Here is a 15,207-nt window from a genome sequence, read left to right on the forward strand (position 1 = left end):
TACTGGACTTCCTGACGGGCCGCCCCCAGGTGGTGAGGGTAGGCAACAACATCTCCTCCCGCTGATCCTCAACACGGGGGCCCCACAAGGGTGCGTTCTGAGCCCTCTCCTGTACTCCCTGTTCACCCACGACTGCGTGGCCACGCACACCTCCAACTCAATCATCAAGTTTGCGGACGACACAACAGTGGTAGGCTTGATTACCAACAACGACGAGACGGCCTACAGGGAGGAGGTGAGGGCCCTCGGAGTGTGGTGTCAGGAAAATAACCTCACACTCAACGTCAACAAAACTAAGGAGATGATTGTGGACTTCAGGAAACAGCAGAGGGAACACCCCCCTATCCACATCGATGGAACAGTAGTGGAGAGGGTAGCTAGTTTTAAGTTCCTCGGCATGCACATCACAGACAAACTGAATTGGTCCACTCACACTGACAGCGTCGTGAAGAAGGCGCAGCAGCGCCTATTCAACCTCAGGAGGCTGAAGAAATTTGGCTTGTCACCAAAAGCACTCACAAACTTCTACAGATGCACAATCGCGAGCATCCTGGCGGGCTGTATCACCGCCTGGTACGGCAACTGCTCCGCCCTCAACCGTAAGGCTCTCCAGAGGGTAGTGAGGACTGCACAACGCATCACCGGGGGCAAACTACCTGCCCTCCAGGACACCTACACCACCCGTTGTTACAGGAAGGCCATAAAGATCATCAAGGACATCAACCACCCGAACCACTGCCTGTTCACCCCGCTATCATCCAGAAGGCGAGGTCAGTACAGGTGCATCAAAGCTGGGACCGAGAGACTGAAAAACAGCTTCTATCTCAAGGCCATCAGACTGTTAAACAGCCACCACTAACATTGAGTGGCTGCTGCCAACACACTGTCATTGACACTGACCCAACTCCAGCCATTTTAATAATGGGAATTGATGGGAAATGATGTAAATATATCACTAGCCACTTTAAACAATGCTACCTTATATAATGTTACTTACCCTACATTATTCATCTCATATGCATATGTATATACTGTACTCTACATCATCGACTGCATCCTTATGTAACACATGTATCACTAGCCACTTTAACTATGCCACTTTGTTTACTTTGTCTACACACTCATCTCATATGTATATACTGTACTCGATACCATCTACTGTATGCTGCTCTGTACCATCACTCATTCATATATCCTTATGTACATGTTCCTTATCCCCTTACACTGTGTATAAGACAGTAGTTTTGGAATTGTTAGTTAGATTACTTGTTGGTTATCACTGCATTGTCGGAACTAGAAGCACAAGCATTTCGCTACACTCGCATTAACATCTGCTAACCATGTGTATGTGACAAATAAATTTGATTTGGCTCCAGGTCATCTAGAAGTCTTTGCTAGGTAAAGCCCCGCCTTATCTCAGCTCACTGGTCACCATAGCAGCACAAACCCGTAGCATGCGCTTTGGCCGCCTTTCCTTCCAGTTCTCTGCTGCCAATGACTGGAACGAATTGCAAAAATCACTGAAGCTAGAGACTCATATCTCTCTCACTAACTTTAAGCATCAGTTGTCCGATCATTGCACCTGTACATAGCCCATCCAACTATCTCATCCCTATATTGTTTTTTTGCTCCTTTGCATCCCAGTATCTCTACTTGCACATTCATCTTCTGCACATCTATCAAATCAAATTGTATTTGTCACAGCAGATGTTAATGCGAGTGTAGCGAAATGCTTGTATCACTCCCGTGTTAATTGCTAAATTGTAATTACTTCGCCACCACGGCCTATTTATTGCCTTACCTCACTAATCTTACCTTATTTGCAAACACTGTATATAGATTTTTTTCAATTGTGTTATTGACTGTACGTTTGTTTATTCCATGTGTAGCTCTGTGTTGTTGTTTGTGTCACACTGCTTTGCTTTATCTTGGCCAGGTCGCAGTTGTAAATGAGAACTTGTTCTCAACTGGCCTACCTGGTTAAATAAAAAAAAGTTAAACCAATAAAATGTAAATAATATACAATCACTTGAACTCTGAGGTACGAGTTTCCGACATGATGTAAACTAGTTATCACAGCCACAAAGTCAAAATTGGCTATCGAAAAATGAATGACAACAACGTGCTTTTGGGTTTTTAATTTAAAAGTTAGGCATACGGTTAGCAGTGTAGGTTAAGGTTCGTGTTAGGTTTAAAATCATATTTTAGAAGGGAGATTGTAGAAATGGGCGGGGTTTATGACTTTGTGTTCGTGGTAAGTGACGATCAGGCACAAGTCTGATACAAAGTGTTTTTTCTCAGTTGCCTCTTAGCTACCTTAATCGTTACGAAACTTTATATCAAGTATGCCACACGTAGCAAATAAGACACATTTTTTTTATTGCAAAATTTGACACTACTATTGACCTCCAAACAAAAACTACTCGCTTGGTGAGCCAAAAAAACTAACGATTTTGGGCCCAGTTATCCCTCTTGTGTAGGCCGTCATTGTAAATAAGAAGTTGTTCTTAACTGACTTGCCTAGTCAAACAAAGGTTAAAAAAACATGTTTTGCTTCGCCTTCTTCTCTGCAGTAACTATGGTGACCACTTACGTCATTCTATGGTGAGTCCCGTAGTCTTTATGACGTTAACGACCCTGTACAACGCTCTGAAAACCCCGGAGTGCTGTTACCATAGATACTGGCGGGGGAGGGTGGGGTTTAGAGGAAGCGGAAGTGGAAGTGTCAGCGCAGGCGGAAGTGGTACTGCCCTGAATATCCCGAGCAGCGAACCGAGGACAGCTTGATACTCCCATCGTTCAGAGAAAAAAAGCAAGATTCAAAATACAGTCTAAATGTGAGTTTACTTGCATAAAGTCGATTCTAGTATTATTTCATGGGTAAGGTAGAGCATTTTGGCACCATAATGACCCAACAATGGCTCAAATCGCTATCTATGGCGGAAGGTGCCTATTGTGGTTTGGGGCTGGGTACAATGACTTAGGCCGAGACGTGTGATTGAATGGCGAACTAGAGCTCACAAACTAGCCAGGATTTAGATTATTGTAAGCCAATAGGGGAGATCTGCCATGGAATATATGAATCAAAAATAGGTCCATAATGAAATGTGTATAGAGACTGAAAAACACATTTTGCCAGGCTAACGTTCCCATCCTGGTCGTCGTGAAATCAAGATATCTTACCAGCGCTAGCAAGCTAATGCTAACTTGACGCTATATCCAGCAAATTTTACAAGTGACTGGACTGCAATACACAGTCCTTTGCGATTCGTGAACAATAACATAAAACTGGTGCTTATAACGAATTAAAATGACATTTAGTAAATCCAACTCATTGGTAGCATTCAATTACGCTAGCTAACGTTACTTGGTTTGCTAACGGTATCACTCCATCTTAAAATTCCGCAAGGGAATGCGACAGAGGGCGTAGCTAGCCAACTACCAACATCTTCAATGGACAGGAATATAGCACGCTAGCTAGCGCCTTAGCAATGAGGTTGCCTACGGATCTTATAGGGCAATGCTGCAGTATTTCCGCAATGGACGTTCCATTGCTAAATCCGTGATTAAAGAATAGCAGGTTGTCATGTTATCGGTTTTATAGCGATAATAACTAATACAGTGGCAATTAAGACGTTTGGCCTTGGTATTTTAGGATACCATACTGTCATAGTATTCCAGGCATTGTAAATAAACTTAACGCAGGTGACAAAATTGACTTAGCGGCCATAATAAGCGTGTAGTTAACATGGCCATAATAATACATTGGTTAAACAATAATTCCTATTAATTATATGGGTAAAACAATATAGCTAAGATTAGAGGTCGACCGGTCATGATTTTTCAACGCAGATACCGATACCAATTATTGGAGGACCAAAAAAAGCTAGTGCCGATTAATCGGACGATTTATTTATTTATTTGTAATAATGACAATTACAACAATACTGAATGAACACTTATTTTAACATAATTTAATACATCAATAAAATCAATTTAGCCTCTAATAAATAATGAAACATGTTCAATTTGGTTTAAATAATGCAAAAACAAAATGTTGGAGAGGAACGTAAAAGTGCAATATGTGCCATGTAAGAAAGCTAACGTTTAAGTTCCTTGCTCAGAACATGAGAACATATGAAAGCTGGTGGTTCCTTATAACATGAGTCTTCAATATTCCCATTTAAGAAGTTTTAGGTTGTAGTTATTATAGGAATTATAGGACTATTTCTCTCTATACCGTTTGTATTTCATTCATCATTGACTATTGGATGTTTTTATAGGCACTTTAGTATTGCCAGTGTAACAGTATAGCTTCCGCCCCTCTCCTCGCCCCTACCTGGGCTCGAACCAGGTACACAACGACAACAGCCACCCTCGAAGCAGCGTTACTCATGCAGAGCAAGGGGAATAACTACTCCAAGTCTCAGAGTGAGTGACGTTTGAAACATTATTAGCGCGCACCCCGCTAACTAGCTAGCCATTTCACATCGGTTACACCTGCTGAATCTCGGGTGTTGATAGGCTTGAAGTCATAAACAGTGCAATGCTTGAAGCACAGCAAAGGGCTGCTGGCAAAATGCACTGAAGTGCTGTTTGAATGAATGCTTACGAGCCTGCTGCTGCCTACCACCTCTCAGTCTCAGACATTCAGTATTTTATCTAACGGGTGGCATCCATAAGTCTAAATATTCCTGTTACATTGCACAACCTTCAATGTTATGTCATAATTACGTTAAATTCTGGCAAATTAGGTGGCCCAAACTGTTGCATATACGCTGACTCTGCGTGCAATGAACGCAAGAGAAGTGACACAATTTCACTTGGTTAATATTGTCTGCTAACCTGGATTTCTTTTAGCTAAATATGCAGGTTTAAAAATATATATACTTCTGTGTATTGATTTTAAGAACGGCATTGATGTTTATGGTTAGGTACACATTGGAGCAACGATATGCACCGCATCGATTATGTGCAACGCAGGACACGCTAGATAACTACACATGGTTGATGATATTACTAGTTTAACTAGTGATTATGATTGATTGTTTTTAATAAGATCAGTTTAATGCTAGCTAGCAACATACCTTGGCTTCTACTGCATTTGCGTAACAGGCAGGCTCCTCGTGGAGTGCAATGTAATCAGGTGGTTAGAGCGTTGGACTAGTTAACTGTAAAGTTGCAAGATTGAATCCCCCGAGCTGACAATGAAAAAATCTGTCGTTCTGCCCCTGAATGAGACAGTTAACCCACTGTTCCTTGGCCGTCATTGAAAATAAGAATGTGTTCTTAACTGACTTGCCTAGTTAAATAAAGGTGAACCAAAAAATAACGGCAAAATCGGTGTCCAAAAACACCGATTTCCAATTGTTATGAAAATTTGAAGTCGGTCGACCTCTAGCTAAGATCCCCTGCGGCGTTGTCACTGAGTACTGGGACCATTTCATGTTATTTTCTATTGGTGTCTAGGGCATTAGAAACATTCCTTGCTCTAGGTGTAAGCTGTGTTTCACCTCAAATTTAAATGAAGTGATAAGGTTAATTTCCTATAATGGTTATTTGTTACAGGGTTTCCCAAATTCCTCCTTGTAGGTTTTTGTTCTAGCACTACACCGCTGATTCAAATAATCAAAGTTTAATGATGAGTTGATTATTTTAATCAGTTGTGTAGTGCTGGGGCAAAAACCTGCATGTGCACACAGGGACTGAGTTTGGAAAACCCTTGTTTTAAAGATGGTCTTCAGATTATGGCCTAAAACTGCCTAGATCCCCAATGGGACTTGATCGACAGTTGAAAGAGTTTAGCATCTGCAAGATACATTTACGATTTCGTCAGCCTTTTTCACAAACACACTGCTAGGGCCTAATAATGTCTTAGCATATGAGGCTGCATGGATGTGTATACTTGCCTACAACGTTTTTATAATAATAATCCAGCCGTCCTTGTCACGTGTAAATGGCAGGGCATAACATTTACATTTTGGTACACCAGCGACTGTGACAGGTAGATTTTTAAAAATCTACCAGCCTCTCAGATTTTTTTACTGGCCAACATGTTTTTTCACACAAATTTCACCAAGAAAACACAAACGAACGGATGAGCATGCTTTGTAAGAAGCAATGTGGGTTATTGTTTTTGACTTTGTGCAATTAATTTACCAGCTATGAAACACAACGGCAGAAATACTTTGAAAACAGCTACTGCAGATAAGTGTGATCATACTTGACTATTTCTATTCACAAATGCGAGGTAAATACTCGCACTGTGGAGCCCTGACCACCCGCCAACGTGGCTGGTGAAATAGACATTTAACCCGCCAACGCCAAAGTCTACCCACGTTTGGCAGGTAACGGGGGTGTTTATTTTAGGCCCTGATAAATTGGCTGGTCAGGCTAGGTTCACCGAGTGTCCAGTAGAGGGCGCAGCTACTCCAAGAATTCACTGAGGTGAAACCTGGCTTAAAAACGAATGAAGCCGATGTAGTAAAAGACACAATCTGATCATGCTTTCCTGCAACACAAGCTGTTAACTGACTGGCCTTAGCCTATAGCCTAACAATAGAGCTCTCTTCATTGTCACGGATGTGTTTTTAGCTTGGCTAGCGTATCGTATCCAAAAATGGTGTTGATATAGCCTAGCCTACTATAGGTTGAACATTGCACGCATTCACACCATATGGTGTCCTCCTTGCTATAACCTATTGCATATGGAACTTTAGTGTAGCCTAAACTTAAAGTATTTATTAGGCCTACACTAATTGTGGTTGTATTGTGAATTGAAGAGCAGGCAACACTTAGTAAATTAATAATATGATAGGAGCATCTTGGAGTCACTCAGACCGAAACACAGGCTATATGATAGGCGTAGTACGGAAATGTTCATCACTACAATGAGTATACCAGAAATTACGTAGATGTGTACACTTAATTATACAAGGTTTTATATGCATTTCGAATTCTCTACTTCGTCACATTTGCACTATTTCACTCGAGGACCAGCAGTGGAGGCTTTCCTCCTTTAAAATAATCTTATATTTGACAACACACGATGTCTCAATACAAAGTTATATAATGTGTTATATAATGTGCCTTTTTTTGTGAAAGTACATGGATGTGTGTTAAATGGATGAGCAAAAACATGTAATTTGGTCATGTATACTCCCGGTCAAAAGTTTTAGAACACCTACTCATTCAAGGGTTTTTCTTATATTTGTACTATTTTCTACATTGTAGAATAATAGTGAAAACATCAGAACTATGAAATAACACATTGAATCATGAGATTCTTCAAATAACCACCCTTTGCCTTGACAGCTTTGCACACTCTTGGCATTCTCTCAACCAGATTCACCTGGAATACTTTTCCAACTGTCAAGGAGGAGTTCCCACACATGCTGAGCACTTGTTGGCTGCTTTTCCTTCAGTCTGCAGTCATGCTCATCCCAAACAATGGTTTGAGAATGCCAAGTGTGCAAGCTGGTCAAGGCAAAGAGTGGCTACTTTGAAGAATCTCATATAAAATATATGAATACACTTTTTTGGGGGTTACTACATGATTCCATATGTTATTTAATCGTTTTGATGTCTACCCTATTATTCTACAGTGTAGAAAATAGTAAAAAATTAAGAGTAGGTGTTCTAAAATATTTTAGACCATAGGTAACAAATTAAACCAAGTATTAGAATTGTTTAACAATCTGCCTCTGGTGGCCTAATGGAACAAATGCAATTGGATGGTGGCTCTACTGTTTAAGGTCTCTGATTGGTTGTTATTTTGTTACCGGATATAAATATCTGCTCAGCTGGTTAATTTGGCCAGGTTCGCCTATGAGAAAAGCTAGCAGCTAGCCATTTTAGACCAATGGTTTAAACAAAGTTCACAAGTATGGCTCCTAAGGAAATAACTTTGGGAGTAACTCCTGAGTGGTATCTGAAAGGTTTTTTATGTTGACATATAATGTTCTGTATCTGTTTTATTTTTATTGAATAATCAGTAATTAGGCCAAATATTAGTACATACTCTGTTAAGGGAGAGCCTCATGTCTGATATATAGACAACCCGATAGCATGTCCAGAGAGTTGTTCCGGGGTTGATGTCAATTTCATTTAAATTCAATCGGGAAGTAAACTGAAATTAAAAAGCATTGAAAGGCAAGTTTACTCAAGTTTATTTCATTGTCAATTGACCGACTTGACGATGACCCCAGCATTTTCTAAATTTTCAATGCTTGCTTGCTTGATTCTCAATGTTGCTTGCTTGTGACTATGACCACAACTCTGTGCCCTTTCGCAGCCTCGACATGGACAAGAACGACCTGGTACAGAAGGCTAAGCTGGCCGAGCAGGCCGAGCGCTATGACGACATGGCGGCGGCCATGAAGGCGGTGACGGAGCAGGGCGGCGAGCTCTCCAACGAGGAGCGCAACCTGCTGTCGGTGGCCTACAAGAACGTGGTGGGGGCGCGCCGCTCCTCCTGGCGCGTCATCTCCAGCATCGAGCAGAAGACCGAGGGCAACGAGAAGAAGCAGCAAATGGCACGCGAGTACCGCGAGAAGATTGAGGCCGAGCTGCAGGACATCTGCAAGGACGTGCTGGTGAGAGAGCGCGGCCGCTTGCTACTCCATATGGGACCCCCTTGCTCTTAAATGAAGGGTCCCGTGATGTTATGGGTGTAACACTGGGGCTTTATTTCAATTAATTTATAGTCCGGTTCATTTAGAGTTCAGGCAATTTGGGAATGCCCTATACTCAACAGGCATTTTTCATTAGGAATTCTGATTGTGAGCTGGAATGGATTTGACGCCAAAGACAGGTTACAAAGCATAATATATTTTGGGTTAATCTTTTGTTTGGTCCTGTGTGTTGAAAGGGCGGACTTGAGTTAACTGACACCCAACCAACCCCTCTTTTTTTCTGTTTTAGGCACTCCTCGACAATTACCTCATCGCCAATGCGACTCAGGCAGAAAGCAAGGTGTTCTACCTTAAAATGAAAGGGGACTACTACAGATATCTGTCTGAGGTGGCATCTGGAGAATCAAAGAAGAGTAAGTTGATCATCTCTGTTCATTGGGGAAGCTTCTGAGTCACCCATATTTGTTAATCAGCTACTTTTCTTCAACCTCTGATTTTCATGGAAATAAGCAAAACCTCCAATTTGATGTCCTCATAGTACATTTATTTCTTTTATTTAACCTTTATTCAACTCGGCAAGTCAGTTGAGAACAAATTCTTATTTGCAATTACGGTGGGTGTCCCTTGTTCAGGGACAGAACGACAGATTTTTACCTTGTCAGCTCGGGGATTCGATCTAGCAACCTAGAAGATCTAGACTATGTTTAATCAGTATCCATTATACAGGAGATGGGCTGTGAAATGAAACATGAATTCACTTCAACAAAAGCATGATTCTGTTAATTAATTAGACCTCTTCTCCCTCTGTCACAGCCACAGTAGAGAACTCCCAGCAGGCCTACCAGGAGGCCTTTGACATCAGCAAGAAGGACATGCAGCCGACACACCCCATCAGGCTGGGGCTCGCTCTCAACTTCTCTGTCTTCTACTATGAGATCCTCAACTCCCCCGAGCAGGCCTGCAGTTTGGCGAAGGCGGTGGGGCACCGCTATACACTGTCTCTCTCACACAAACACACGTTCCTCCATCACACAGCAGCGCCTGTGTGATCAGCATGAGTCTGGCCTAACCGAATCAATACAGAGCACAACCACGCCCCTCCTGCTCAGCTACACTATAGATACAAAAGTATGTGGACACCCCTTCAAATGAGTGGATTCCGCTATTTCATCCACACCAGTTGCTGACAGATGTATAAAATTGAGCATACAGCCATGCAATCCCCATAGACAAACATTGGCAGTAGAATGGCCTTACTGGAGAGCTTAGTATCTTTCAACGTGGCACTGTCATAGGATGCAACCTTTCCAACAAGTCAGTTTGTCAAATTTCTGCCCTTCTAGAGCTTCCCCGGTCAACTGCAAGTGCTGTTATTGTGAAGTGGAAACTTCTAGGAGCAACAGTGGCTCAGCCGCAAAGTGGTAGGACAAAGAAGCACACAGAATGGGACCGCTGAAGCGCGTAGAGGGTAAAAAATTGTCTGTCCTCGGTTGCAACACTCACTACTGAGTTCCAAACGGACAAACCTGGCTTTGGCGGATGCCAAGAAAACGCTACCTGCCCAAATGAATAGTACCAACTGTGAAGTTTGGTGGAGGTGGAATAATGGTCTGGGGTTGTTTTTCATGGTTTGGGCTAAGCCCCTTAGTTCCAGTGAAGGAAAATCTTAATGCTACAGCATACACTGACATTCTAGACGTTTCTGTGCTTCCAATGTTGTGGCAACAGTTTGGGGAAGGCCCTTTCCTTGTTTCAGCATGACAATGCCCCCGTGAACAAATCGAGGTCCATACAGAAATGGTTTGTCGAGATCTGTGTTGAACAACTTGACTGGCCTGCACAGAGCCCTGACCTCAACCTCACCGAACACCTTGAGCCCGGCCTAATTGCCCGACCTCACTAATGCTCAGCGATGTTCCAACATCTAGTGGAAAGCCTTCCTAGAAGAGTGGAGGCTGTTTTAGCAGCGTGGGGGGGCGCAACTCCATATTAATGAAATGAGATGTTCGATGACCAGGTATCCACATACTTTTGGTCATGTAGTGTACGTGACAGAAACCTGCTCTTTAACACCGGTGCTCGTGCTTTTGGAATTTGCCAGATATTGAATCAAAAATAGACTTTAATGGATGGTGCTTTGTCATCTGGTATGCCAAGATTTGTTAGTTGGTAAGCCCTTTTTTAGGGGTACTACATTTAAAATATGTTTGAGGCATTGTAGGTTTTTGTATTCTGGGTCTTTCAGAACACATTTTTTACGCCCTTCCATACGCCTGTTTACCCTCTAGGCTTTCGACGAAGCAATCGCAGAGCTTGACACCTTGAACGAGGACTCTTACAAAGACAGCACCCTGATCATGCAGCTACTAAGGGACAACCTCACTGTAAGTGCTTACTGCCAATACATGCCTTGTCGATGTAATGCCATTCAAATGCGTAATAGTTTTGGAACTGAAAACTCGAGTGTCTGAATCCAATGAACTCAATGGTTGGATTTGTTTTTCTCTCCCTCTGCAGCTGTGGACATCAGAAAACCAGGGTGATGAGGGGGATGCCGGCGAGGGGGAGAACTAAAGGCGTTGCACATCACTGTTAATCCACCCACACCCTTCTCTCTTCTCTTACACATATACAGCCCGTACATTCCCGCTCCATCCAGCCTCTTCCTTTCTGTATGACGAGCAGCATGAATTGTACCTGACCTACCAGTTGTGCCCTTTCTCCGATATGCTCCAAGGCAACAGGGTAACACTCAGTTGTTAACAAGCCGAGTCTTGTTTTGTGAGGAGAGAGAAATTATAAAATTGCCCAGTTGAGTGGCATGGCCATTCTCTCCTCCACCTCCCTTCCTTTTGATTCCCTCCAAACATTTAAAAAAATATGTTCTTTCACCTAGCAAGTTTATGCATTTATAGTATCCATTTTTTTGCTTTCCTAGTGTACTTGCGATTTGCTGGTTTGACTCAGAAAATGTATTAAACTGTCGGTTTTATTTTCAACAAACACTGTGATGCTTAGTTATTCTCCGCATAATCATATTCTGGACAATAAAATTCAGGACTGTATGGTTTGAGTAGCAGTGCAATTCTGCTGTGACCTCATACAGAATGGTATAACGGGCTCTATTATGACACTGACTAACATGCGTATTGCTGTGTATTGTTTGTTTATTTTGCATATGGAATTAAAATGAATAAAAGGGACCCTACTGTAGGTTTTGCCATTCCACATCTGTCCAGTTATAAACAAGAAAAAATATAACATTCCATCAGAACCTAACATTAAGACAATATACCTTTCTTGAACAAACCTGGACCATTCTCCTGAACAGCTGTCATCAAGGTGCTGTTTGAAATCAGTACAATGATCCTGGTTTGTTCTTAAATGTTACTTTTTGCTTTGTGTAATAATGACTCACTCTTTGGCTCAACTGTAAATTGTAAACGTTTGCGGTAAATATAAATCTGTCTTAAATGTAAATGTTAACCTGCTTGCAAAGAAACACCTTAAAGCCGTTTGCGTTGAACTTTGACGTCTTGGTTATTCGAGCCTATCTTGATAGCCTTATGCTGACAGTACAAAACTGACCAGTTTCCTTCATGAAATGATATCTAAGCGAATGTATGCTTTTGCCCACGACGAGTGTGTAAGCAAGTCCCCTAATGTAAGTTGTGTAAGGAGGTTGTCTATCATAGTCAGAGATGGCATTGATGCTTTTGTTTTGTGTATCTCCAGAGGAGACCATATTATAGTGGAATGCGGTCAGTGGACGGGTTAGATTCTGGAGTAGTGCAAGGACCCTTAAGAGGTAGCTGAATTCACTCAGTGTCACAATACCTTGTCATCACCATAACATTCACTTAGGTGTCGAATTGATCTGTCTCAGTCGGTCTTGCTGAAGACCATGTTTCATGCACTGAAGAAAAATCTCCCCTTTTAGCTGAGCAAATGGCAGTTATTCTACGCTTGATATATATAAAAAAGAAATGCAGTAGTGAATGTGGAACCGAGCCTGTCTGTATATCTGGTATCTCCAATTGCTTTATTTTTACTGACCGGTATTCTGCCTAAAGTTTGCTTCTGTGACGGTTTTATTGCTTAGTGCGCACGTGGTTGTGACATTTTAGACTAGCATTAAAAAAAATACAAACAAACAAAAAAAACTGGTTATTGACGTAAAACAACATTTGTGTATGTCTTTTAAAACAATTCTAGTTTCACCTTACATGTTATCAGGAAATGTAAAAGACAATTTAAAGTGAAATAAAAGTTTTATCAGTTCCAAATGTTCCTGTTTTGTTTTTATACCCACTGGTTTGTGTCTCTGACGGAGTTGCTGCCTAAAACACCAGTTGAAAACCCTCATTTAATGACGAATTAAAATGTTATTTAATGTCCAATTAAAACATTGGCTACTTATTTGACAGAAATTGCATTCCACCTCAGAAGGCCTAATCTTTTCCTCAGGCGTCCTGTTTTTATTTGTTCCTGTCTACTAAGGGCTCTTGAATATTTTAAACTAAGTAGTTTGGGTCTTGGATGCTGATTGGGTGAAAGCTGTGGCATATCAGACCGTATACCACTGGTATGACAAAACATTTATTTTTACTTCTCTAAATAGGTTGGTAACCAGTTTATAATCGCAATAAGGCACCTCGGGTTTGTGGTATATGGGCGAAATACCACGGTCACACCTCCTCGGGCATTATTGCTTAAATATACTATTACACACAACATAAAAATTGAAATGAAGCATCAGGGCATTACACTATATATACAAAAGTATTTGAACACCCCTTGAAATGAGTGGATTCGGCTATCTTAGCCACACCCTTTGAAGTTTGGGGAAGGCCCTTTCCTGTATCAGCATGACAATGCCCCCTTGCACAAAAGGAGGTCCATACAGAAATGGTTTGTCGAGATCGGTGTGGAAGAACTTGACTGGCCCGCACAGAGCCCTGACCTCAACCGCATCGAACACCTTTGGGATGAATTGGAGCACTGACTTCGAGCCAGGCTTAATCGCTCAACATCAGTGCTCGACCTCACTAATGCTCTTGTGGCTGAATGGAAGCAAGTCCCAGCAGCAATGTTCCAACGTCTAGTAGAAAGTCTTCCCAGAAGAGTGGAGGCTGTTATAGCAGCAAATGGGGGACCACCTCCATATTAATGCCCATGATTTTGGAATGAGATGTTCGACGAGCAGAAGTCCACATACTTTTGGTCATACATTGTATATCCTCAAGTGCACCCATTGGCCACAATGAAGATACATGGTGCAACAAAATAACGATTTCCCTTAACAAAAGGTTTGCCAAATATCCAAGTTGATTGAATAGCCTCAGGAAATGCCTCCCAGTTCTGAAAATAGGAGGATGGGCTTCCCATTGAGATATTGACCACACTTAAATGCACACCAATATCCTGTTATTACTTGGGATAATCAAGTATTATCTTTTTGAGTTGATATAAACATCATATCCGTTTACAATAACCCGGATAAGATGCCTGGAATATGCTGATTTTAGACTGGATACTGTGGCATGTCTTATACTGTTTACTGTTATTTTTCGCTGTGTGCGCAGGCTCAGCTTTGCATATTATAAGTGTTGTGTGATGTTTTCATCTGATGGTCAAACATATCACTTCAAAAAGTAGGCTACCTGCACCATAATAATTTGCTTTGCGAATACTCCGTACTGGACCATATAGCCTACTGGCTTAGGCTACTTTCACCCCTAATTTAGCAATAATTATAATATCCAACATTTGGTAGGCCATATTATAATTTTCCATTTCTGCTTATGGGGAACACTATGGCTCCTAATTCATATATCTAGGAAGGTTTGAAAAACAGCTGGTGCTGAATTCAGACCTTAATGCTTTCCCCTCCAATATTCTCTTAATTCTGAGATATTTGGATGACATTTTCGTGATATATACAGTGACCCAGGAAGAACTTTTGGAATTCCATGCTTATCTAAAGTCTATGAATGAACACCTTAATTTCACCATTAACTATGACCTACCACAAATCCGTTTTCTCTCTACAGATCTCTATAGGTAACCTACAAACAGGAATACCCTCCTAAGAGGTGACAGCTTTCGTCCACATCCACCTATTAAAAGTCTCCCTATAAGTCAATTCAGTCGCATCAGAAGAATACGCAGCTCTGATGCTTCTTATCAGAAACAGACCACAGACCTCACACAACGGTTTAAGGAAAGGGGGTACAAAGACAATTGGGTAAAACATGCAAATGGTCGTTGTGAAGGACTAACAGTTGGAAAGCCTTCAACAAAAAGTTAAAGGAAAAGCAGAACATGTCCCATCATGCTTCACCCAATACTCACCATTGGGGAAGCCATTTGAGGACATTATCAGGAAGCACTGGTACATTATTGATACTGACCCACAATTGAAACCCATTTTTAAATATCACCCACATATGGTATTTAAAAGACCCCCAACTGTGAGAGGCATTGTGGTTAAATCTGATTAGCCACCAGAGAAAAGGGAAACTGTCTTGGACAAGGTTCTAGAGGGTAATTACAAATGTGTCTCAATGCAGCT

At 41.6% G+C, this 15,207-nt stretch overlaps 1 protein-coding gene across 1 annotated transcript; it reads left to right on the forward strand.

Moving 5' to 3' along the window:
- The first annotated feature begins 2,679 nt into the window (after window positions 1-2,679).
- LOC124003263 (14-3-3 protein beta/alpha-1-like) lies at window positions 2,680-12,914 on the forward strand. Its single transcript, XM_046311359.1, has 6 exons — window positions 2,680-2,837; window positions 8,294-8,594; window positions 8,923-9,046; window positions 9,447-9,610; window positions 10,922-11,017; window positions 11,151-12,914. The coding sequence occupies exons 2-6, from the start codon at window positions 8,301-8,303 to the stop codon at window positions 11,205-11,207; spliced, it is 735 nt and encodes a 244-aa protein (XP_046167315.1). The 5' UTR covers window positions 2,680-2,837; window positions 8,294-8,300; the 3' UTR covers window positions 11,208-12,914.
- The last annotated feature ends 2,293 nt before the right edge of the window (window positions 12,915-15,207 follow it).

This window comes from Oncorhynchus gorbuscha, linkage group LG18, assembly GCF_021184085.1.
Source record: "Oncorhynchus gorbuscha isolate QuinsamMale2020 ecotype Even-year linkage group LG18, OgorEven_v1.0, whole genome shotgun sequence".
In the NCBI taxonomy this organism is placed as follows: domain Eukaryota; kingdom Metazoa; phylum Chordata; class Actinopteri; order Salmoniformes; family Salmonidae; genus Oncorhynchus; species Oncorhynchus gorbuscha.